The 27,375-nt window shown below is 39.6% G+C and overlaps 1 protein-coding gene across 1 annotated transcript in view; it reads right to left on the minus strand.

The window, feature by feature from the left end:
• Nucleotides 1-27,375, minus strand: part of TXNRD3 (thioredoxin reductase 3) — an 87,736-nt gene that overhangs the window by 15,707 nt on the left and 44,654 nt on the right. The window contains exons 11-14 of the mRNA XM_023547847.2: nt 23,680-23,756; nt 22,546-22,702; nt 15,885-15,992; nt 3,375-3,470 (exon numbers count right to left, since the gene is read on the minus strand). Of these exons, the coding sequence (XP_023403615.1) occupies nt 3,375-3,470; nt 15,885-15,992; nt 22,546-22,702; nt 23,680-23,756 (438 nt within the window). The remainder of the gene's footprint in view (nt 1-3,374; nt 3,471-15,884; nt 15,993-22,545; nt 22,703-23,679; nt 23,757-27,375) is intronic.

A 27,375-nucleotide genomic window follows, 5' to 3' on the forward strand; every position in this document is an offset into this window, starting at 1 on the left:
AACCTTCTGTAGGCCCAGGACAGGAACCATTCCTGAAGCCAACTTGTCAGACATGGATTGGACTGGACAATGGGTTGGAGAGAGATGCTGATGAGGGGTGAGCTACTTGCATCAGGTGGACACTTGACACTATGTTGGCATCTCCTGTCTGGAGGGGAGATGGGAGGGTAGACAGGGTTAGAAGCTGGCAAAATGGTCACAAAAAGAGAGGCTGGAAGGAGGGAGCAGGCTGTCTCATTAGGTGGAAAGTAATTGGGAGTATGTAGTAAGGTGTAAGGTGTATATAAGTTTATACGTGAGAGACTGACTTGATTTGAAAACTTTCACTTAAAGTACAACAAAAATTATTAAAAACAACAACAAAAACCTAAATGTGAAAGCTAAAACTATACCAATTCAAAAGAAAAAACAGGGGTAAGCCTAGGGGCCCTGATTTATGGCATAAATACACTATAACATAACTAAAAAAGCACAAACAGAAGAAGATAGGCTAGACAACTGGGACCTTCTAAAAATTAAATACTTATGCTCAACCAAAGACTTCTCCAAAAGAGCAAAAAGATTCTACAGGCTGTGAAAAAAAATTTGACAAAGACATCTCCTACAAGGGGCTATCTCTAAAATTTATAGGAAACTTAAAACACCTCAACAACAAAAAGACAAACAGTCCAATTAAAAAATGGGCAAAGTACAAGGACAGACACTTCACCAAAGAGGACATTCGAGTGGTCAACAAACACATGAAGAGATGCCTGCGATCATTAGCCATTAGAGAGATGCAAATCAAAACTACAATAGGATACCATCTCACCCCTGCTAAAATGTCACTGATCAAAAAAACAGAAAACAAGAAATGCTGGCAAAGTTGTGGGGAAACTGGAACTCTCATACAATGCTGGTGGAATGTAAAATGGTAGAATCACTATGCCAAAGATGAGAAAACTGAAGGTTTCTACCAACTTCGGCAGTCTGAAATTGATCAAACGTGCAATCAAGATGCATTAATAATTACTGGTGATTGGAATGTGAAAGCTGGAAACAAAGGATTGGTAGTTGGAAAATACGGCCTTGGTGATAGAAATGACGCCAGAGATAGCATGATAGAATTGTGCAAGACTAACGACTTGTTCACTGCAAATACCTTTATTTCAACAACATAACTGGAGACTATACACACGTGGACCTCACCAGACGGAAAATAAAGAAATCAAATCAACTTACGTCTGCGGAAAGAGAAGATGGAAAAACTCAATACCATCATTCAAAACAAGGCCAGGGGCTGACTGTGGAACAGACCATCAATTGCTCACATGCGAGTTTAAGTTGAAGCTGAAGAAAATTAAAACAAATCTGCGAGAGCCAAAATATGACCTTGAGTATGTCCCACCTGAATTCAGACACCATCTCAAGGACAGATTTGATACACTGAACATTAATGACTGAAGACCAGACAAGTTGTAGAAGGACATCATACACGAAGAAAGCAAAAGGTCACTAAAAAGACAGGAAAGATAGACTGAACTGGATGTCAGAAAAGACTATGAAACTTGCCCTTGGATGTAGAAAAAACAAATGGAAAAATGATAAAGGAAAAGAGCGGAACAGATTTCGAAGGGCAGCTCAAAAAGACAAAGTATTAAAACGAAATGTGCAAAAGATGTGGAGTTAGAAAACCAAAAGGAAGAATACGCTCATCATTTCTCAAGCTGAAGGAACTAAAGAGAAAATTCAAGCCTTGAGTTGCAACAGTGAAGGATTCTATGGGAAAAACAATGGGCTCAAGCATAGCAATAAGTGTGAGCATGGCATGGGACCGGGCAGTGTTTCATTCTGTTGCATGTAGGGTTGCTGTGAGTTGGAACCGACTGAATGGCACCTAACAACATGTGCAAAATATTGAATGACGCAGGAAGCATCAAAAGAAGATGGAAGGAATATACAGAGTCACTCTACAAAAAGAACTGGTTGACGTTCAACCATTTCAGGAGGTAGCATATGATCAAGAACTGATGGTATTGAAGGAAGAAGTCCAAGCTGCAATGAAGGGAATAACAAAAAATAAGGCTCCAGAAACTGAAGGAATGTCAATTGAGATGTTTCAACAAACAGATGTAGCATGGAGGTACTCACTTGTCTATGCCAAGAAATTTGGAAAAGAGCTATTTGCTAACCAACTAGAAGAGATCTATACCTGTGCCTATTCCAAAGAAAGGTGACAACAGAATGCAGAAGTTATTAACATCACATACAAGTAAAATTTTGCTGAAGGTAATTCAAAAATAGTTGCGCCAGAACATTGACAGTGAAGTGTTAGAAATTCAAGCTTGATTCAGAAGAGGATGTGGCGCAAGAGATATCATTGCTGATGTCAGATGGATTTTGACTGAAAGAAGAGAATACCAGAAAGATGTTTACCTGTATTTTATTGACATGCAAATCAAACAATGCACTGCAGAGGTCAAATCTGCTGCACAAGACCTCTGTAAAATGTTAAAAAGCGAAGATGTCACTTTAAGGATTAAGGTACACCTGGCCCAAGTCATGGAGTTTTCCACTGTCTAATTTGCATGAGGGAAACCCTGGTGGCGTGGTGGTTAAGTGCTGCTAACCAAAGGGTCAGCAGTTCGTATCTGCCAGGCGCTCCTTGGAAAGTCTATAGGGCAATTCTACTCTGTCCCATAGGGTTGCTATGAGTCAGAATCGAGGGCACTGGGTTAATATGCATGAGAAAGCTGGACAATGAATAAGAAAGGCTGAATAAGAATCGACGCCTTTGAATTACGGTGCTGGTGAAGAATACTGAATATACCAAGGACAGCTGAAAGAACGAACAAATCTGTCTTGGAAGAAGTACAGCCAGCAGCCAGAATGCTCCTGAGAAAGGATGCTAGCAAGACTTCATCTCACATACTTTGGACATGTTATCAGGAGGGACCAGTCCCTGGAGAAGGATATCATGCTTGATAAAGTAGAGGGTCAGTGAAAAAGAGGAAGATTCCGGACAAGATGGATTGACGCAGTGGCTACAACAATGGGCTCAAGTATAACAACGATTGTGAGGATAGCACAGGACTGGGCGGTGTTTCATTCTGTTGTACATGGGGTCGCTATGAGTCGGAACCAACTTGACAGCACCAAACAACAACAACAAAAAGAATAATTTCAATTATGTATTTTGATAGAGTATTATTTTAAACCTCAATTACAATCTGTTACTTGTTCAACCTTTGTAAATATATTAACTGGGTAACAATTTGAATAATTTCTGCCTCACCCTAAAAGCTATCTTTAAGAAAGTATAAAAATCCAAATACTAGGAGTAAAGGTTACATTTAAAAAATTACAGTATTTCAGCTTCCCATCATATTACGTACGCTGTCAAGTCTGTTGCAAATTATCTTTGCATAACAAGTATTGTTGTCTCTGCCAGCTACCGTCCACTCAAGAGGCCAGAACAAAGTATGATATACCTGGAAGATGAGAACAGAGAAAATAAGCCCAGGTTAACGCATATTAAAACCACTCCTTGATATGCTCTTTAATTACGTAAAGACAATATTCTCTATAACAGCTTTTGGAAATTGAAAGCTTCATGATCCGAAATGTATCTGATGGGGGCATCTGGGCAGCCACACAAGTGAGTTGACCTTTGTTTTGCTCTGCTGTCAAAAAAAATTCTCATATTAACTAAACTCAATTTTTAAACATCTACAATCAAAGGCAATGCACTACTAGCCCTATATGGGCTGAAAAGGTGAATGAATATTTTGACCCTGCCTTCAACGAGTTTACAACCCGCCTACAATGCTCATATTCAAATTAACTCTAGGAAATGTAGAAGAAAAAAAAAAAGTTTCAGCCATCCAAAAATACTAAGAACATTTCCTATGCCACTTGTAAGCAAGGATCATGTCCTTCATGTTTTTATCCCCCATGGCCTGACAGTGCCCTGAGTGCTGCTCCTCTAAGCCTTTTCAATCTGGCCCCATCTACAAAGGAACCAAAATAAAGCACAATGGGCTCAGGAGGACTACATATTCACAGTGTCGAACCTCCTAAGCACTAGAGAGAAAAGGCCCTGAACTAATGTTTGTGGACAGCAAGAGAAATGTATGTGAACTCTAGCCCTTGGCCAACCAAAAAACCAAACCCAGTGCCGTCAGGTTGATTCCGACTCATAGCGACCCTATAGGACAGAGTAGAACTGCCCCACAGAGTTTCCAAGGAGCGCCTGGCAGATTCAAACTGCCCACCCTTTGGTTAGCAGCCGCAGCACTTAACCACTACGTCACCAGGGTTTCCATCAGCAGAAGAATTTAAATACTGATTCTTCATTCTTTAATAGGATTGTACATTTCATATTTTCAATGTCTTTATCGTTTTTATAAAAATGATACATGCTTATTATACAAATAATGCAGTGCAGAAAACCAGAAAAGAAGTTTAAAAAAATTCCACCTTCCAAAAATAAGCACTTTCAATATTGGGGAAACATCATTTGTTGGTGCGTATACAGCTGAAAGAAAATTTGTATTAAAAAGGTATCATAGTATGCAGTTAACAAAAACATTAGACTTAACTTGTGTTTAACAGCTGAGAAAGTGAATAAAACTGAGTTGAAATCACCATAAATACCTTCCACACACTGTCATACAAACCTTTTAATTTCCAGAGTTACTGGGAACAGAAGGTAAACAAATGTTTCCTTACCTCAATATATTATTAACTAAAATACGCCTAAGGTTAGAAGGGACTGTGAAAACTCTATGACGTTTTGCGCAGGATTTTTTAGACTGTAAGCTTCTATTTTTGACTGTTCTATCACTCCCTGCTATAAAGATAAGGAAATGAGTACTCACACTTCCTGCCACCTTCCTTTTACTCTTTCCCTGATTTTTCTCATAGATTTTGTCTTCCAGTGCTTTTACGATTTTATTTTTTACATGTAAGTCTTCGACCCTCCTGGTTCAAAGTTGGCGTGAAATCAGGAAAGCAATACCATTTAAAGTAGTGCCCAAAGTTGGCGTGAAGTATGGATCCAACTTTCTTCCTGAATAGCTACCCACTTATTCCAACATCCTTCAACGAATAATCTGTCTTTTCGACTGATTTGTAATATGACCATTTATCACATGTTAAATTCTTATAAGCATTTAAATCGATTTCTGGATTTCGTAATTTGTTCCATTGATCCGGTAACCAAAAGGTTGGTAGGTCGAACCCACCAGCAGTTCTGTGGGAGAAAGGACCTTGTGATCTGTTCCCCTGAAGATCACAGCCTTGGAAACCCTATGGGGCAGTTCTACTATACTACAGGGTGGCTGAGTTGGAACTGACTTCACAGCACACAACCACCACCACCACACACTTTACTTACTGTAGCTATACAATAAATTTTGCAGAAACTTTGATGGCACAGTGGGTAAATGTTCAGCTGCTAACCGAAAGGTCTGCAGTTCGAACCCATCAGCTGCTCCCTGGAAGAAGGATGTGGCAGTTGCTTCTGTAAAGATTACAGCCTTGGAAATCCTATGGGGCAGTACTACTCCCTCCTATACGGTCACTATGAGTCAGAATCAACTCAACAACAATGGGGACTTTACGATAAATTTTAACGTCTAATAGGGCTAATCTCCCCTCATTACTCTCCTTACTTAGAATCTTCCTATTATTGCTTATCTTTTAATTTTTTTTTTTATCAGATTAGGCACAATCATTACAGATATAATTCTCCAAAACGTTGCAAAAAACAGCAATCTCTGCCTCCCACACCCGTCCTCTTACCCTGTCTATTTCAATCTACCCAGAAGCAATCACTTCCATCTCTTTTAGGTAATTGTTTCGGTATTCACCTCCATGTTTCTCAATAACATAATCACATTGCTGTTCTGATCACCTCCTATTTATCCTGTTGGTGAGGCAGAGATTCCCGCCCTAGAGTTATGGGGATGGTCAAACACATGACAACTGACACTGGATACATGGGACTGACAGCAGTTCATTCATCACATATGCTCACAGGGTGGGAAAGGAAGAAATTGCACACCATGCAGGACCACACATGGGTCGACTGAGGAGCAGAGAGTATCAGTAGGGGCGTGGGAGGCAGGCTTTATAGTAACAAGTGGGGCGACCCTGACTCCCACAGGAGGATGTGATTGCCTTGTCTGAATACTTCTGTGGGCTGGAAGCGATGTGAAATCTGTTAGGCTGAAGACTGGGTGGGGTGCAGCTGGTCTGTCTGATAAGGGAACCAGCTAGGTGAGGAATACGGTGTAGTGAATTACTTAATATGGTCCTTCTACCCATTCATGGCCTTGTGACTCCCACAAAATGATTAGGTGGGACTATGCAAATAAGGTGCTTGTGGCCCACCAATAGGATTGGACAGTTTGGTAACAATGCAAATAAATTGCACGGTATGCTTACAAGGGTGGGATTATGCAAATAAGGTATATGGAAGCCTACTGAGGGGACTGGTCAGTTTTGCTGTCCTGCTAGGCTTAAAATGAGCCATTCCAGAATCTAGGAAGGGGAACTACCACCAGAAAAACAGCCAGGAGCAGAGCGCATCCCTTGGACCCAGGATCCCTGTGCTAAGAACCTCCTAGACCCAGGAGACACAGAAAGCTGTTAACACTGGAGACAGTGTGAGATGGTGAGAAGAGGCAGCAAGCACGGCAGAATACAGCAGCAGAGAAACAGCAGCAGCAGAACCAGAAGACTGGTGTAAGACTACACAGTTGGCTTCCCAGTCTGCAGGGTAAGGTGGCTCCAGTAGGTGTGACAACCCACTGGGCAAGAAAGCAGAGTGCCTTCTGGCAGGAGGCTTACTAGCAGAGTGGTGTGCCTCCGAGTACTCATTTGCAGAGCTAAAGAGATTTGTAACACTTGCACAATCAAAGCACAGGCCAGGCCAAGGGATCCAGGGTATAAGAGCCAAGACAGAGGCCTTCCCAAAGGCACAGTTGACAAGCTCATCTGATCGAAGAACTGTATTCTGAGTCATTCCCGTTCTGAACTGTGACCTGTTACTCCCCTAATAAACCCCATAACTGTGAGAATGGTCTGTGAGTTCTGTGTTGCCATTACAATGAATTATTGAACCCAGCACAGAAGTAGAGCGTGCTCTGGGGGAAATGGCTGCTGTCAGAATTGGTAAAACGGTTGGAGAGAGGAGGTACGTCTGACCTCCAACTCATAGGAATCAGCTTTGGGCTGATGTTGATCTTGATTCTCTCCCCTACCTGTTTGTGAATTAGATGAGGTCAGATGCTGCCGCATCATTTTTACAGGCAGGTATGGGGGACATATATGGCAAGAGCAGGAAAAGTCACAATAGGCCATTCTGGAGCCCCGTGAGGCTCAGAGATGTAAAGGCAGCACCTGAAAAATTTTAGTCCTACAGTACAATTGCTACTACTTGGTTTTTTCTATTTTAGGCTCTCTTTATTGAGTTGCCTCTATGGAAGAGGAAGATTTAGCTCTCTACTTGCCCCGACCATGCACTCAGCATCCTTCCTGCCAACCCATCCTCCTAATATAGTTACACTCTTACCTAGATCAATGCCAGTGTTTCCTGTACAAGATAAAAGCTATTCACAGGCAGCTGGAAACCAAATGCAAAAGAATGAAGTTGCACCCCTATTTCACATAACATACAAAAATTAACTGAAACTTAAAGACCTAAATGCAAGAGTTAAAATTTATATAATTTGTGATAAACAATGGATTTTTCAATGTGGCACGAAAAGCACAAGTAACTTTTGGACTTCACGAAAATTTAAAACTTCTATGCTTCAAAGGACACCATCTAAAAAGTGAAGACAATCCACAGAATGGGACAAAATTTTTGCAAAGCTTATCTCTGATAAAGGACACGTAAATACAACTCAGTAATAAAAAGAGAAATGTTGTTGTAGTTAGGTGCCATGGAGTTGGTTCCAACTCATAGCGACCCTATGTACATACAACAGAATGAAACACTGCCCGGTCCTGCACCATCCTCACAACACTGCTGAGCCCACTCTTGCATCCACTGTGTCAGTCCATCTCGTTGAGGGTCTTCCTCTTTTTCAATGATCCTCCACTACACCAAGCATGGTGTCCTTCTCCAAGGACTGGTCCCTCCTGATAACATGCCAAAGTATGCGAGACAAAGTCTTGCCATACTCCCTTCTGAGGAGCATTCTTGCTGTACTTCTTCCAAGAAAGATTTGTTCATTCTTCTGGCAGTCCATGGTATATTCAATATTCTTTGCCATCACCATAATACAAAAGCATCAATTCTTCTTCAGTCTTCCTTATTCATTGTCCACCTTTGGCATCCATATGAGGTGATTAAAAATATCACAGCTTGGGTCAAGCGCACCTTAGTCTTCCAAGTGAAATCTTTGCTTTTCAACACTTTAAAGAGGTCTTTTGCAACAGATTTGCTCAATGCAATACATTGTTTTATTTCTTAACTGCTGCTTCCATGGGTATTGATTGTGGATCCAAGTAAAATGAAATCCTTGACAACTTCAATCTTTTTTCCATTTATCATGATGTTGCTTATTGGTTCAGTTGTGAGAATTTTTGTTTTCTTTATGTTGAGGTGTAATCTGTAATGAAAGCTATTGTTCTTGATTTCCATCAGTAAGTGCATCAAGTCCTCTTCACTTTCAGCAAGCAGGGCTGTGTCATGTTCATATCGTAGGCTATTAATGCATCTTCCTCCAATACCGATGCCTCGTTCTTCTTTATATAGTCCAGCTGCTTGGATTATTTGCTCAGCATACAGACTGACTGGGTATGGTGAAAGGATACAACCTTGATGCACATCTTTCTTATTAACTTTAAATCATGCAGTATCCCCTTGTTCTGTTCAAACGACTACCTCTTAGTCTATGTACAGGTTCCTCATGAGCACAATTAAGTTTCTGGAATTCTCATTCTTTGCAATGTTATCTATAATCTGTTAAGGACCACACAGTTGAATGCCTTTGCATAGACAATAAAACACAGGTAAACATCTTTCTGGTATTCTCTGTTTTCAGCCAAGATCCATCTGACGTTAGTAATGATATCCCTCATCCAACATCCTCTTCTGAATCCAGCTTGAATTTCTGGCAGTTCCCTGTCGTTGTACTGCTGCAGCCATTTTTAAATTATCTTCAGCAAAATTTTACTTCTGTGTGATGTTAATAATATTGTTCCGTAATTTCCACATTCTGTTTCATCACTTTTCTTTGGAATGGGCACAAATATGAATCTAATGACCCACAGCAAGCAAAAAGATCAAATCAGTAATAAAAAGCCTCCCAACAAAGAAAAGTCCAGGACAAGACAGCTTCACTGGGGAATTTTACTGAACATTTGGAGAACAACTGACACCAATCCTGTTCAAACTTTTCCATAGTAGAGGAAGAAGGAATACTCTCGAGCTCTTTCAATGAAGCCAACATTATTAACCTGATACCAAAGCCAGACAAAGACACCACGAGAAAATTACAGACCAATATCCCTTAAAAATACAGATGACAAAATTCTCATCAAAATACCAGCAAACAGAATCCAACAACATATGAAAAGAATTATACATTATGATCAAGTGAGATTTATTACAAGAAAGCAAGGTTGGGTCAACATTAGAAAATCAGTCAATGTAATAATACACATTAACAGAACAAAGGAAAAGAATCATATGATCATCTCAATTGATACAGAAAAGGCATCTGATAAAATCCAGCACCTTTTCTTGATAAAAACTCTTAACAAGATAGGAATAAAAAGGAAGTTCTTCAACATGATGAAGAACATTTAGCAAAAACCAACAGCCAACATTATACTCAACAGAGAAAGACAGAGCTTTTCCTTTGAAAACAGGAACAAGACAAGGATACCCACTCTCACCACTCCTATTCAATATTGTACCGGAAATCCTAGCCAAAGTAATAAAGAAAGAAGTCCAACAACCCTCTTTTGCTTTGTTCTGTCTCTGTCCCCTTCAGTCCAAACTGGCAGTATTTCTGCTGCTATGATGTTCTCAAAAACCTTGTGGGTCTCCCATGGTTGTCACAGGGATTCACACCATTAGACAAGAAATTCCTCCACAGACCTTTCCTGAATAATCCCATCTCTATTCCTTACTTCTGCTGAGATGGTTGAGTGGATCCATGAATCATATGCCTAATCTCTTCAGCAAAAGGTTGTCTAGTCACAGCCTTGGCCTTATCTCCACAGCACGCTTTTCTAACAGCAAATTTCCTAATTTTAGCATCCCTTGAAATCTAGATAGGCCAAGAACCTCCTAAATCATCAAGTGCTGGCTCCATTTTCGTGTAAAGTTCCTGCCTCAACTTATTTTCTCTGACAATTTACTATAAGCAGCCAAAAACACAAAAAACAAAAACAGGGCAAACCTTCAACATTTTGCTTGGAAATCTCCTCAGCTAAATATCCAAATTCATTGACTGCAAGTTCTGCTTTCCTCACAACAGTAGAACACAATTCAGCAAAGTTTTTTGCCACTATACAGCAAGGATTGCCTTTCCTCCAGTTTCCAATAACATGTTCCTCATTTTCATCTGAGCCCTCACCAGAAGCACTTTTAATGTTCATATTTCTACCAAAGTTATAGTCATGATGATACCTGTATCCCTAAGAGGATAGACGTTTCCTCTACAGTCCTCAATTCCTTCCAAACCCTCACCAGAATCACAATTAATGTCCACATTTCTATCGACAGATCTAGAATTTTCTTCTATCATCCTTCTCTAAATTCTTCTAGTCTCTACCCATTACCCAATTCCACAGCCATTTCCACATTTTTAGGTATTACAGCAGCACCCCACTCTCAGTACCAAAATCTGTATTAGTTTCCTGGGGTTGCCATAACAAAGTAACACAGACTTGGTGGCTTAAACCAACAGAAACTTATTCTCACAGTTAGGGAGCCCAGAAGTCCAAAATCAAGGAGTTAGCAAGGCCATAATCCTTCCAGCAGCTCAAGAGGCGAATCCTTCTTTGCTTCTTCCAGCTTGTTGTGGCTCTAGGCAGTCCTTGCCTTGTGGGTACATAACTCCAATTTCTGCTTTTGTCTTCAAATAGCCTTCTCCTCTTTTGTCTCTTAAAAGGGCATTTCTCACTGGACTTAGGGCCCACCTGGGCAATCCAAGATATTATCTTGAGATCCGTAATTTAAGTACATCTGCAAAGACCTGTTTTCCAAATAAAGTTACATTCATAGGTTCCAGAGATTAGGATGTAGACACATGTTTTTGTAGGACAAAATTCAACACACTACAGTTGGCTATAATAAAAAAGACAGATAATAACAAGTATTGGTGAGGATGTGGAGAAACCGAAATCCTTATACATGGCTGGTGGGGCTGTAAAATGGTGCAACTTCTCTGGAAAAGAGTCTGTCAATTCCTCAAAAATTTAACCACAGGGTTACCCTTATGGCCCAGCAAGTCTATTCCCAGAGAAATAATAATATAAGCACACACATAGCAGCTCATAGCAGCATTATTCATAATAGCTAAAAAAAAAAAAAAAAAAGGGGGGGGTAGGAACAATCCAAATGCCCATCGACTGATGAATGAAGAAATAAAATGTGGTATCGAAGTATCTGGGTTGTTTCCAGTTTTAGGCTATTAAGAATAAAACTGCTATAAACATTCATGCACACACAGAAACAGACATAACTCTTCATTTCTCTATGATAAATGCCCATTTACTGGGTTTTTATTTCTGCTATCATATCTTGTATTTAAAATCATTATCTTTTGGTTCTGTGAATGTTACTTTTGATAGCATATACTATTCTAAGTTCATGATTGTAATACATTATCTCTGAGGATGTCTGCACAATCTCTTTCAAGTCTGATAATCTTTGATTGCTCATATTAAATGTTGAGGGTTAAAAAGATGTTTGATTTGTGAGGTGATGGAACTGCTCTATATCTTTGGTGGTGGTTTTACAACTGTTTGTCTGAACTCATAGAACTGTACACCAAAAAAAGAAAATATGTCTCAATTGAAAAAAAATGTTTGAAAGCTCTGAGCTTGTGTTTAGAGCTTACTGAATTTGAACTTCACTGCCAGATTACCTAACCGAGGAGGTTTACTTTGAGACACTTATCCAGTATATTTAGGTCTTTCCTTATAAGACTGTCAGAATCCCCTGAGAAGTAAGACTCTACCAATCTCCATGCAGAAGAAGGGTTAAGGGCTAGAGGCCAGAGTTCTGGCAGCTGGACGTAAGGATAGGCCTCAGGATTCAGTATGTATTCAGTTACTACTGTGTTGGTATAGTACCCATGCCTTCATTTGTTCCTAGCGTCCACCAGTCAAGAGACCCTTGACTTTAACCCTCTCCAGATAATAACCTTCCAAACATTTGACAGGGTAGGAGAGGTGCTATATAGAGTGGTGGAAGGTGGGAATCTGTTTCTTAAGTGGACTTTCAAACAATTTACATTATCTAAGCTGCCTCTCCCCTGCACTCATCTCCTCTTTACTTCCTACTCTAGAGGTATGCAGTGTCACCAATTTTTGCCGTTTGATAACTCTGATGTAAAGTCAGGTTAGTTCTTGACTTTCCCCATGCCAACTTAGAAACGCATTTTTTTTTAAGATCTGCTGGATTATTTGCCACTCATCTATCTGCTTTTGCATCCAAAATTTCACTGCTGGTGTCTTCTGTTCTTCCCATATTTCAGTTTACTTTTGAAAACATATCTCTTTCCCTGAAAAGTAAACAGACATCATTCTGTTTTCATCTTTGGCATTGAATGTTGCTACGAAAAAGCCTGAGGCCAGCCTGATTCTCTTCCCACTGAGAACAACTAGCTTTCTCTGCCTGGGTTCCTAAGGATTAGTTAGTTAAATAGGACATGTCCCTGTCAATCATTCTACAACAATTCTCCTAGAATAAGGTATGTTATTTCAATCTTCAGAATTACTTCTTTAATATTAGGACTGTTATCTTCTATCATATTTCTGAATACTACATCTGTAGGATTTGTTAGGTTTTTCACTGAAGGGTATGAATTATACTTATGTTGGATCATCTTTGTCTGCCCATACCTTTTGTCTATTTCTTATGCATTAAAAATATAATTATCTCAAACTTTCTTATGTTGTTAACTTTATTTTCAGCTATGAGCTTTTTATGCTTCCAATGTATCTGGTAGTTCAGTGATACAATGTTTTTGGTTCTCAAACTGTCCTTAATGATCAATACATGAATGTGACTCTCCTGCTCCCTCTTCCTATGAAACAGGTATTCACTAGGAAGAAAGCCTGGAGCTTTTTACTCAGGAGATGTCCTAGCATCTCTTTTTAATCCCCACTATCTCTTCTTCCAAGTAGCAATTTCAGGTACTGAGCTACTGTGCTGGAGGAAGAACACACTATTTCTCATTATCTGTCTCCTTCAGTAACATTCTCCCTAGTGCTGACAGGTATGCTGATTAGCCTCCCTTTTTCTCACATACTAGTGGTAAGCAAAGGAAACTAGAAGTAGAAACTCTGCCACAGGAAAGAACTTGGTAAGTTTTTGGAACAAGAGTAGGCCACTGTGAATGGAAGATTATATGTAGGACAGAGAGTAGCATGACCAGCCTGATCATATAATGCTTCTTTCAGCCCACAGTAAGACATTTAGATTGTATTCTAAGAGTACCAGGAAATTGTTAAAGAGTTTTAAGCCGGGAAATGGCATAAATGATTTGTATTTTTCAAAGATCTCTCTGGCTGATGTGTGAAGACTGGAATGGAGTAAGAGAATGAATGCCGAAGACCAGAAAGAACACTATAGCAGTAGTATAAGAAGCGATGGTGGTTTGGAACAGGATGGTGAAGGCAAAGATGCGAATACATAGATACACACAAGACATATTCTGAGGGTAAAACAGATAGGACCTCCTGGTGAACTGATTATTGGTTGTGATCAAAAGGGAGGAATTAAGGACGACTCTCAGGTATGTACATAAGTATGTATGTGTTGCTTTCATTTTATTTATTTCTTCTGGAGACCAAAGATTTCCTTAGATTCTCACACTAAAGCAGGTTAAAGCCTTGGTTCTAGATACTCTAAAATTTTGTATTAAGTCAGGCCACCAGAAAGCTACGTATTATCACTGCCCTATTTTGGTCTCTTCCAGAATTCATTTTTATACTATTCTGTACCTTGGCCTTATGATATGGGGTATATCTTTAGATCTAACAAGAAATAATTGTATAAAACCCATTGCTATATTTACTGAAGGAATATTCTGAAGACATTAAAAGGACATCATGCTTGGTAGAGGGTCAGGAAAAAAGAGGTAGACCTTTAACAAGATGGATTGACACAGGGGCTGCAACAATGGGCTCAAACGTAACAGCGATTATAAGGATGACACAGGACGTGGCAGTGTTTTGTTCTGTTGTACACAGGGTCTCTATGAGTCGGAACTGATTTGAAGGCACCTAACATTCACCGTATCACAACGCCCCTTTTATGAGAACATGCAGAAATCTCTCTCACTTTTCCCTCCTTGAAGCAGGACACTTAGAGTGAAGTTCAGTTAAATTCCAAAGCATGTCTATGGGACTTTAGTGCATGAATTTTGTGGGAGAAAAAAAGCCCCCGTTGCCATCGAGTTGATTCAGATTCATAACAACCTTACAGGATAGAGTAGAAATACCCCATAGGGTTTCCAAGGAGTGGCTGGTGAATTCAAACTGCCATGCTTTCGGTTAGCAGCCGAACTTTTAACTACTGCGCCACCAACAAATTAATCTTTCTCCCAACACCATTTTATTTTTCTTGCCTTCATTTGATCACCTTGATTTCCTCACTTAAAAAAAAAAAGCATGTATTTTGAGAGGCTTCTTCAAATCCCTTTGTAATAAGAATTTTTTAAAACTTTGATCAAATTTCCAGTCCTGTCAAAGTGCAAAAAATAAAACATGCAAGTCGATCTTCAGTGAATCTTAGGAAAAAGGCCTTAAAGTAATCCCCAAAACTTGAGGAACCTGGTTCCAATAAAGATATTCCTTCACCTGGGGTATGGCCTTCTGTATTATTCTCCTCATGCACCTGTAGGATGGGGCAGAGAGAAGCGTGGGTTTGTGAAGGAGACCTGGAAATAAACATGTATGGAGGATATCTTTTTAAGAGTCTGAACACTGTACAACAAGTCAACCACCCTGTGAACTGCTCACCTTACCCACCTCAAGCCCATCAATAGTGTAGGCTACCACAGCCATGTTGATGTGACATGATCTTGGCTACTAGCCATGCCTAATGAAAGTGGACAGATACCTGATCCAACTCAGACCAATCAAATGTATTCCCCATAGTATGGAATTGAGACTGAGAAACAGTGAGTCTAATCAGTTCCTCCTAAGACCAGAATTATCAGATAAATTTGGGAGCAGAAGAAAGTTCATATTTTAGCTGCTATATGTACTCCAGGGGCAAATAGTCTGTCTGCAAAACAAAAGAATGAACTGCATGTATAAACAAAAACATACATAAACCCCAGGCAAAAGTCAGAGATTAAGAAAAAATTGAGATGGCCTTCATACATTCCCACTCCTGGATACCCAAAAGATCTTATAATAATTTCTACTTAAATGCGTTCACTCAAGTAGACTTTTATTACTTGTAACCCGAAAGTCCTATCTTATACATTATTCTTCCCTCTATTCCCATCTGTATTCTTATTCTTATTAGTTTGTTAGAGAGACAGTTTAAATTACTTAATTTCTAATTCTCCTAGAAGAGGAATATGACTTCCTATAACATAACCATATTATCTTACAAAACAACACAATAGTTACTGTGAAGACAAACGGCTGCTTAAATGAGAAATTCTTAAAAAGCAAAAAATAAAACACAATCTTACTTCTAGATTCTCTTTTTTATACACTTCAATAGCTTTCTCTTCCGATAATCCGCAGCAACCATATTCCAAAGGAGTAAACACTGTGGTTGGAACATTAATATAATCACACTGCAAGATAAACAAATTACATCCTTTCATTTTATGGTAATTTTACAATAAAAGTCCACATTAAATACTTCCTTTTAAAAGGAAAATAAGTCCAGTTCAGTGTGACTGATTCTTACAACGCCAAAAATTATGGAAAAATTATGTTTTACTAAATGAGGCCAGGGAAGAGTATCTGACTCAGAACAGAGCATCTACACAATGGCCAGCAATCAATGAATGGGAGCGGGTCGCCCAGAGCCCAAACTCAGAAGTCTGAAAACGAAAAGGTAGAGGTGGAGGTAGTGCCACCTGGCTGCCCCTAAAGGCACCCTAAACTAGGGTCTCTTTTCATCCGTATAATTCTGGACTCTACTCTCCTGGAGCACTTCTATCGCTGAACTATAATTATGCTATTACACCGAAAGCTGAGACCATCACTGGGCCATTTCATATTCCTTGGGCCACTGAGAAGACAAGTAAATAAAGAGCTCCACAGTGTTGGACTGAGTGGCTGTCCTTAACTATCAAGGGGAAATGGAATACACGTGGGGAGCGGGGCGGGGGGGGGGGTGTGACATACCATGGGGGTCAGTATTGAGGGTAGGTAATCTTTATATTTTTAACAGCTTTATTGAGATATAATTCATATACCACATAATTCACCCACATAAAGTGTATAATAGTTTCTAGTATACTCAGATATGTGCAACTATCACCACAGTCCATTTTAGATTTTCATCACCTCAAAAAGAAACTGCATACCCTTTATCCACCCTCCTACCCTCTACCCACCCCCAGCCCTAAAAAGATAAGCAACCACTAATCTACTTTCTATCTCTATTGAGTTCCCTGTTCTTGATTTCCATGTGAATGTAATCAGAGTGTGGGTAATCTTATAAGCCCCATGGTTCACACAGAACCACCTTAAGGACCCATCATCAGAAGACTGGAGGTTCTGAAACTGACAGGCAATTTTTGCTGCAGCTCCTGCGGAGGTGACTGCGGGAAAGAAGTGTGACTGCAGGCTGCATCCCTGCCAGAGAGGAGAGAAAGCCTTTGTGAGAGTGTGTGTTAGGAGCTGAAATAATGCATTGGTGGAGACATCATTAAAACTGCATGCATGGAAAGAAAGCTGTATGTAGGTGGCAGAGAAAGGGGATGGCAGAGAAAAGGTGACAGGTACAACTAGAAAGGACAGTGATTGTGCCTACCAGGCCATGGCCCCTTCAAAGGTCAACACTGTCCCCCCTCCAAACCCTGTCAGATGATTACGGGTGATTAGATCATGGATAGGCACTGTCATGGATTGAATTATGTCCCCCAAAACATGTGTGTATCAGTTTGGCTGGGCCTTGACTCCCGGTATTGTGATTTTCATGTTGTAAACTCTGTCTCTATAATGTTAACAAGGGAAGATGGGCAGCAGTTGTATTAGTGAGGCAGGACTCAATCTACAAGCGTGGATTGTGCCTTCAGGCAATCTCTTTTGAGATGTAAAAGAGAGAAGTGAGCAGAGAGATAGGAGGACTTCCTACAACCAAGAAAGGTCCCCGTGAGAAGAAGCTCCTGGTCCGAGGAGAAGCTCCTAGTCCAGGGGAAGACTGATGAGCAGACCGACAGAGGAAGCCTTCCCCTGGATCTGATGCCCTGAATTTGGATTTTAAGCCCACTTTACTGCGAAGAGGAAACCCTACTGGCGCAGTGGTTAAGTGCTACGGCTGCAGACCTAGAGGTCGGCAGTTTGAATCCGTCAGCTGCTCCTTGGAAATTCTATGGGGCAGTTCTAGCCTGTCCTATAGGGTCGCTATGAGTTGGAATCGACTTGACGGCAGTGGGTTTGTTTTTGGTTTACTGTGAAGAAATAAATTTCTCTTTGTTAAAGCCATCCACTTGAGGTATTTCTGTTATAGCAGCACTCGATGACTAAGACAGGCACCTAACCCAAAGAAAGATAATATATAAGCTGACCAAGAATCCATGGAATGGCAGAAAAAGGTGAGCTGTGTCAATCAAATTCTTTCTTTTGCAGGAAAATGAACTAGAAGCAAAGAAAGAATTCTCCAGGTGGTAGCAGGACAAGAAGAAACACATCTGCAGAGTTGCAGCCAAGTTACGCTAAGGGAAGAGCATACTGTCTTCCAGCTGGCGTCCCAAAGCAGTCTTGACTCCAGACCTAGCCCTAGCTCCAATTTCAGTGAGACCTGGTCCTATTATGGTTCTTGTTCTAAGATACTGTACAAGTCTACTTATTATTCCATGTGATTCTTATAACAAACTCCCTCAATTCTAGTTCGAGAGTTTTTATTCTGTTATTCAAAAGCAAAGCAAAACAAAACACTATCACCAAGTATCCCTAAAACAATGAGGTGATTTGTGTACAATATAGGGTAGCTTCTCCATCAGCCTAGACTCTTTCATTTATATGATCTTATACCACTTCAGGGAGCCCTGGTGGTGTAGTGGTTAAAAGCCACAGCTACAAACCAAAAGGGCAGCAGTCGAATCCACCAGGTGCTCCTTGGAAACTCTATAGAGCAGTTCTACTCTGTCCTATAGAGTCATTATGAGTTGGGCTCGACCCGACAGCAACGGGTTTATACCTCTTCAAGTTTGTTAATCTGAAAAATTATGGGTAAGCCAAGCATTTATTTTCTTATTTCTAACATGGCTAGGGAAAATCTCATGTGGATTGCCTTAGGACTTTCTGACTTCTCCTAAGCCCTGGAATGTTGCTCGCCAATCCATTTACTGACCGGCAGCTGACCCATATTTCATGGCTTACACGGGAGACCTGATTCTCGACAGGTGACTTTGTCTCCTGTTTTATATCAATTACAAAAAAATCAACAGGAAGTTCTCAACTTGCCTCCCTTTCACCTGAACTTGACTCATCCTCTCCTATCTGTTGCCTTCATCTCAGTCCTGTGGTGATGGTTGCAGAACATGACGAACGTAATTGATGTCACTGAATGATACATATAAAAAATGTGGAAATGAGTCCTGTACCTTTAATCTCTTCATACTCTACACATATTACTGTTTTCTAATTTCTCCTCACCATAGCCCCTATGATTAACTTCCTAGAGCAACAAGTAAGAGTATATTGTATTGCCATTACGCACAAGGTCTTCATTCACTACCTTAGAAGCCACCTGGTGTGAGACATAAGCAGCACCCAACATCTCATATGATGAATATCCACCAACAATGTTTAACCTGAACCTAATCACAAGAAAACAATTTTTAAAATCCAGAATGTGGAACATTCAGCAAGAAAATTAGCCTGGATTCCTCAAAGAGTCAATGTCATGAAAAACAAAACTAACCAAACAAGGCATAAATAAAGGCAGAGGGAGTGTATCAGATTCAAAGAGACTGAAGAATTATAAGAGCAAAATATAATGTGTGAATCAAAACACATATACACACATTTAATGGACAACTGAGGAAATCTGAATATCACTGAATTTTTGTAAATTTTCTCAGATACGATAACGGAATTGGGCTTATGGAATGAATATCCTTGTTCTTAGGTGACACATGCTGAAGTACTTCGGGGTAAAACGTCATTGATATTTGCCACTTCAAAAAGCTCAGCAAAAAGCAAAAGATAAATATGCATACATATACACATTCAAAAATGAAGAAAGAGATAAAAATGGCTGAATAATAATAACTGGGGAATCTGGATGAAAGGTTTAATATGAGTGATTGTTTTATTACTCTTTCAACATTTCTGTGGTTTCATTCTTTCTAAATAAAAAGTTCAGGGATAATGGAATGCTACTCAGTGATAAAGAAAAATGAGTCCCCGAAACACCTTGCAACATGGGTGAACCTGGAGGACAGTATAAAAAAGGAAATAAATCAATTGTAAAAAGTAAATATTGTATGTTCTCACTTTTATGAAATGACATGAACAGGTAAATACACAGAAACTAATGTTCACTAGTGGTTACCAAAGATGGGTGGAGGGGAGGATTCACTCTCTAGATAGTAGACATTTGTTATTTTTGTTGACAAAAATAACACCAAATGGGTGTGAAGTGTACACAGCTTCACGAAGGTAAACAATGTCACTAAGATATACACAAGAAAAAGGACCTGTTGGTAATTGCTATGGCATATATAATTTTGAAACAACACCAAAACAAAGAAAAATGTGTGGGTATATATGTATGTATGTAGGCATATATGCATATAAAAACCCAAAAAAACCAAACCCATTGCCATCGAGTTGATTCTGACTCACAAAACCCTACAGCAACCCTACAGGACAGAGCAGAACTACCCCATAGGGTTTCCAAGGAGCGCCTGGTGGATTCAAACTGCCGACCCTTTGGTTGGCAGTCATAGTTCTTAACCACTACACCACCAGGGTTTCCATATATGCATATAAACCAAAAAACCAAGCCCAGTGCTGTCGAGTTGACTCCAACTCACAGCGACCCTATAATACAGGGTAGAACTACCCCACAGAGTTTCCAAGGAGTACCTGGCAGATTCGAACTGCCAACCTCTTGGTTAGCAGCTGTAGCACTTAACCACTACGCCACCAGGGTTTCCATATATGCACATAGGTATGTATATATGAGTATATACAGAGATGTATGCATATATATATATATATATGCATCTATGTGACTATATGCACATATATCATATACGTAATAAACACTTAGGGGGCACAGTTATGGATATTTCTCAGATGTAACGAAACACCTTGCGGGATTGGTTTTCTGGGTTTGAAGGCTTAGGACCAGTCTCGTGGAACATCTTGATCAATTGGCATAATACAATCCACAAAATTATGTCCTACATCCTAGTTTGGTGAGTAGTGTCTGGGGTCTTAAAAGCTTGCAAGTGGTCATCTAAGATACAACTATTGGTCTCTACTCGTCTAGAGCAAAAGAGAAAGAAGGAAACCAAAGACTCAAAGAAGAAACTAGTCTACAGGACAGTCTACACTAACCCTGGCTTCATCTCTCCTGAGACTAGAAGAATTAGATGGTACCTGGCTACCACTACCAACTGTTCTAATCGGGGCCACAATAGATGAACCCTTATAAAATGGGAGAAAAACGGGGAATAGAACCTCAAATTCCTAAAAAAAAGACTTACTGGACTGATTGAGACTAGAGGATTCTCTGAGACTACTGCTTTGAGATTTTCTTCAAACCTTGAACTGAAACTAACCCCTCAGGCCACCTGATAGCTCAATAACAGGCTGGCTATACAAAATAATGAATATTACCTGTAAGTACTGTGCTCCTTTAAAAAAATCACTTATATGAGACCAAATGATCAATAATTACTTTTTAAAAAATATGAGAGTGTAAGGGGGCAGGAAAACTACATTAATGGAAATGGAAAAACCGGAACAGAATTCATCAGACTGTTTATGTGTTGTGAAGAATGTAACCAATGTCACTGAACAATTACTGTAGAAATCGTTGAATGGGAACCTAAACTTCCGTGTAAACCTTCACTGAAACACAATAAAATACTATTTTTAAAAAATGGGAGAAATGATGGCCTTCAACAGTTCCCCACTACCTACAGAAAGCCATTCCAATTCTTTATTGTGGCATCAAAGATTATTGGTGATCTGGTACCAAATTAACCTTCCAGCTTCATACCAACTATGCTCCCTACTACCAACTACTCTCCTGCATAAACTCAAAGTGCTATTTGCATTTGGACGGGATAATTCTTTGTATAGAACAGTGCATTTAGCATTTCTGGTCCCTACTGACTAAAAGCCAGTAAGGCTACCTCCTCGTTGGCCTTCATCTGCCAATGCCTCCACACATTCACAAAAGCTCCTGATGCAGAGAGCAGGACTTCCTCGTTGAGAACAAGACTACTCATGGTCCTTAGTGGAAACTAAGGAGTTCAGATCTCTGTGCGTTTACTTGAGCTATCTACTTACTAGAAAACACCATTCCCTTCTCAATTCTGCATTACTTATCATTCAAAGACCATCCCAAATATAAGACCAAAGACTATCAATGGTAGAAGACAGTGTAGAAATCATCTGATCCACATCATTAGTTTTGCAAACGATGAAACTGAGGTCCAGAGAAATTGAATGACTGGACCAAGTTTCCACATCAAGTAGGCATGAAGCTAGGGCTAGAATCCAGGTGGCCTGACCCATGCCGAGGGCTCTTCTATTACAGTGACAGCAGTCCACTTGCAAAGCCTTTTCTTACTCCTTTCTGTGTGTCCTTAAGGCAATTTCCTTAAACAGTCTATAGTACATGATGATATTCTGTATTGTAATTAGTTCTGTGCATGTCTGACTCATGACCCTTAACGACCTGGTAAGCCCTCTGGAGCTAGAACCATGGCCAATCCTTTGTGTATCACCCAGTACATCTTCCACACAGTAAATATTTAAAAAAAAAAAAAACAAAACTAAATTCCATTAGTAAATAGTAAGTCAACTGCAAATTATATCTGTGAGGAACCCATTACTTGGAGAACCCACACACAAGTTTTATATGTACTGATTTTTTAAATAACAAGTTTCATCTAGATATGTTCCCAAAAAGAACAGTAGGAAACTTACCTTTTCCAAGCGGCCTCCAAAAAGTCTTTGAGCTAGCAGCTTGCCTGCCTGTATAGCTACAGGAGTGAGCTCAGGTTTACCCTCCAGAATATCCCCAATAGCATAGACATAGGGCACATTGGTTTGTTCCACATCATTTACTGGTATTTTGCCACTCCTATTAGTTTGTGAAAAGAAAGAAAAAAAAATATATATATATATATAATGACTAACTCTAAACTGCTCTATGACTAACACTATTCCAGAAGAAAAAGGCTAAGCACAGAGAAAAAGGAACTCCCTCTAAGTACTCAAGGACCTGGAGCTATCAACTGTCTACAAGACAATGGCTTAAAATAATAAGAGTTTCTGGAGCTCTAAAAGAGAGTCCTTCTGATCGGTGAGACCATGCCTCTTTTTGGATACCTAGGATCTCTGCAGAATTTCGCCAGTCACATTCAGAGCTTTGGAATTTTTCTCCTTGCCTGAGTAAGGACTTAAAAATTTTACTCAAAATCAGACAGTGGATGAATATATTCCCACGACTATTTTTTAAAATCACTATTTAATGCACAACCTCTTTAAGGGCTGCAATAAGGAATTACTGACTGATTAATGACGAAATTGACAGTACGGAGCTGGCGAAGCATTTATACGGAGATTAATTTGTTGTTGTTGTTGGCTGCTGCTGCTGCTGTTAGCTGCTGTTGAGTCAGTTTCTGATGCATGGCAACCCCATGCACGATGGGACAAAACACTGCCTAACCCTGTGTCATCCCATTGATAGGTTGTAGATAGGACCACCATTACCCATAGAGTTTTCATTGGCCAGTTTTTGGAAGTAGAGTGCCAGGCCTTTCATCCTAGTCCATCTTAGTCTGGAAGCTCCACTGAAACCTGCCCAGCATCAGAGCAGCATGCAAGCCTCCATGACAGACAAGTGGTGGCTGCACATGAGGTGTATTGGCCAGAAATCGAACCTGGGTATTCCACATGGAAAGCAAGAATTCTACCACTGAACTACCACTGTCCCCAAGATAAATTTAAAGCATTAAAACCTTATATCCTAGTAATTAAATGGGAACTTCCAAGAGGTAATCTGTTGTAAAACTTTGGTTTGTGCAGCAATAGTGCAATGATCCCATATATACTTACTTCTCATTGATTTTGACACCAATCTTTTCCAGGCCAATTTTTCTTGTACAGGAGTCTCGACCAATTGCTACCAAAACCTGTATTTATAGAGATCAAAAACACAAATTATCATTATTAGGATAGAGAACATAGATCCTACAGACATTAAAAGGATAATAATGGAATACTGTGAATAATTTATGCTAATAAATTTGACAACTTAGATGAAACAGATTAATTTGTGAAATACACAATTTATCAAACTTACCCACACACAAAATCTGAATGACTCTATATCCATTAAAAGAACTCTATTCACAATTTGGAGTCCCTGGGTGATATAAACAGTCAACACACTTAGCTGCAAACTGAAAGGCTTGCAGTTCGAGTCCGCCCAGAGGTACCTTGGAAGAAAAATCTGGTGGTCTGCACCTACTCCTCACTTACTGACATGGTTAGGTCCAAAGACCAGGTCATTATGCAAAAATTGGCATGATGTGAAAATGGAGGATGATCACATCAGTTCACAAAATGGAGGAGGACTACATCATTACATAACTGCTAAATTACATTATTACTCAACTGCCAACCACTGAGAATCATGGCCCAGACAAGTTAACCCATAAGCTTAACCATCACAGCCAGTGTTATTCTCACCTCACACCTCGGTGTTCATTACTGCCAGATGTACATCGTTAATGCACAAAATAGTTGGATAGTAGATTTTTTACAATTGTTGTAAGCGCAAAATGTCAGATAATGAGATAGTTGATAAGTGAGGAGTAGGTATTTATCTCTGAAAAAATTAGCCCTGAAACCCCTTGGAGCACAGTTCTACTCTGACACACATGGGGTTGCCATGAGCCAGAGTCAACTCAACAGCAGCTGGTTTTACTCTCAATTTGTAAACTTCTCATAAATTAACTCCATACCCAGATGACTGCATAGGTAAAGTCTACTGCATACTTAAGTAAGAAATAATAATAATGCTACACAAATTCTTTCTAGAAAAAAAGAGTAAGAGGGAACATTTTCCAACTCCTTTTATAAGGCCAACACAGCCCTGACACCAAAATCAGACGAGGACATTTAAAAAAAGAAAATTAGACTAATATCCTTCATGAACACAGATGTAAAATCCTTAAAATGTTAGTAAATCACATACGGCAATATATAAAAAGGATAATACATTATGACCAAGTGGGATTTGTCCCAAAAATACAAAGTTGGTTTAACATACAAAAACGAATCAATGTAATTCATCATACTAACAGAAAAAAGAAAATATAAGCATTTCAATAGATGCAGAAAAAGCACCCAACAAAATTCAAAACCCATTCATGACTTAAAAACAAACAAACAAAAACCCTCAGCATACTGTGTCATGGACTGAATTGTGCTCCCCAAAAATGTACGTCAACTTGGTGAGGCCATAATTCCCAGTACTGTGTGACTGTCTACCATTTTGTCATTTGATGTGATTTTCCTATGTGTTGTAAATCCTACCTATAAGATGTTAAAAAGGTGGGATTGCAGCAGTTCTCTTAATAAGGCAGGATTCAATCTACAAGATTAGGTTGTGTCTTAAACCAATTTCTTTTGGCTTAAGAGAGGCAGAGGAACCTCATATCACCAAGAAAGGAGTGTTGAGGGGAGAGCATTCTTTGGATCCAGGATTCCTACACAGAGAAGCTCCTGGGCCAGTGGAAGACTGATGACAAGGACCTTCCTCCAGAGCCGGCAGAGACAGAGAGCCTTCCCCTGGAGCTAAAACCCTGAATTTGGACTTCTAGCCTACTAGACAGTGAGAGAATAAACCTGTTTGTTGAAGCCATTCACTTGTACTGTTTCTGTTATAGCAGCACTAGATGACTAAGAAACACTGGAAATAAAACTTCCTCAGTCCAAAAAAAAGCATCTGTAAAATGTCTACAGCTTATATCATGGCAATCGTAACTGAATGCTTCATTCTTTTTTTTTTTTAAAGTAATTTTTACTGAGCTTTAAGTGAATGTTTACAAATCAAGTCAGTCTGTCACATATAAGCTTATACACACCTTACTCCATACTCCCACTTACTCTCCCCCTAATGAGTCAGCCTTTCCAGTCTCTCCTTTTGTTACAATTTTGCCAGTTTCTAACCCTCTCTACCCTCCTATCTCCCCTCCAGACAGGACATGCCAACACAGTCTCAAGTATCCCCCTGATACAAGTAGCTCACTCTTCATCAGCATCTCTCTCCAACCCATTGTCCAGTCCCTTCCATGTCTGATGAGTTGTCTTCAGGAATGGTTCCTGTTCCGGGCCAACAGAAGGTTTGGGGACCATGACCACCAGGATTCCTCTAGTCTCAGTCAGACCATTAAGTCTGGTCTTTTTATGAGAATTTGGGGTCTGCATCCCACTATTCTCCTGCTCCCTCAGGGGTTCTCTGTTGTGCTCCCTGTCAGGGCAGTCATCAGTTGTGGCCGGGCACCATCTAGTTCTTCTGGTCTCAGGATGATATAAGTCTCTGGTTCATGTAGCCCTTTCTGTCTCTTGGGCTCACAGTTATCGTGTGACCTTGGTGTTCTTCATTCTCCTTTGATCCAGGTGGGTTGAGACTAATTGATGCATCTTAGATGGCCGCTCATTAGCATTTAAGACCCCAGACGCCACATTTCAAAGTGGGATGCAGAATGTTTTCATAATAGTATTATTTTGCCAATTGACTTAGAAGTCCTCTTAATGCTTTACTCTTAAAATCAGGAACAAGTCAAGGATGCCCACTCTCACAGTTTCTAATCAGCACTGCACTGGGGATCTGAACTAATGCAACAAGGCAAGAAAACGAAATAAAAAGCATACAGATTGGAAAGGAAGATGCAAAACCGTTTTTACCTGCAGGCATGATTTTATATATAAAAACCCTAAGAAGCTATTAAAACTAGTAAGTGAGTTTAACAAGGTTGCAGAATACGAGGTCGATATATAAAAATTATTTGTATTTCTACATACTGTCGATAAACTATTGAAAATTGAAATTAAAAAAAAAAAACTACCACTTAAAATAACTCAAAAAAAAAATACTTAGGGATAAATTAAATACGTAAGAGCAAACGATAAAACACTGCTGAGAAACTAAAGCATAAAAATCTAAATAAATGAAAAAAACTTACGATGGTCATGTTTTGGAAAAATTAATATTTTTAAGATGTCAGTTCTTCCAAATTGATCTAGGAATCAATAGCATCCCAATTATAATCCCAGGAAACTTTTTTGTAGAAATTGGAAGCTGTTTTTAAAGTCTATATGGAAATGCAAAGGACCTGAACAAACTGGAGAACTTATTCTACCTGATACAGGACATACTATAAATATAAAGCTTCAGTAATGACAAGAATGTGATATAGGTGAAAGGATAGACAGATGGTGAACGGGACAGAATAAAGAGTGCAGAAATAGACCCACAGTTGTTTAATTGTTATCAAATGATTTCAACAAGGCACGAAAGGAATTCAGTGGGGAAACAGAAGTCTTATCAACAAATGGTGCTGGATATCCAAAGGTAAGTAAAAAGAACCTCAATCCCCACCTTACATCATACACAAAAATTAATTCAAGATGGAGTTCAGACCTAAATATAAAAGATAAAAACTTTAAAGCTTCACACAGAATACCATCAAGACTTCTGAGTAAGCAAAGGTTTCTCAGAACACACACAAAGCATTAATCACA

Source organism: Loxodonta africana, chromosome 22, assembly GCF_030014295.1.
Source record: "Loxodonta africana isolate mLoxAfr1 chromosome 22, mLoxAfr1.hap2, whole genome shotgun sequence".
Taxonomy (NCBI): Eukaryota; Metazoa; Chordata; class Mammalia; order Proboscidea; family Elephantidae; genus Loxodonta; species Loxodonta africana.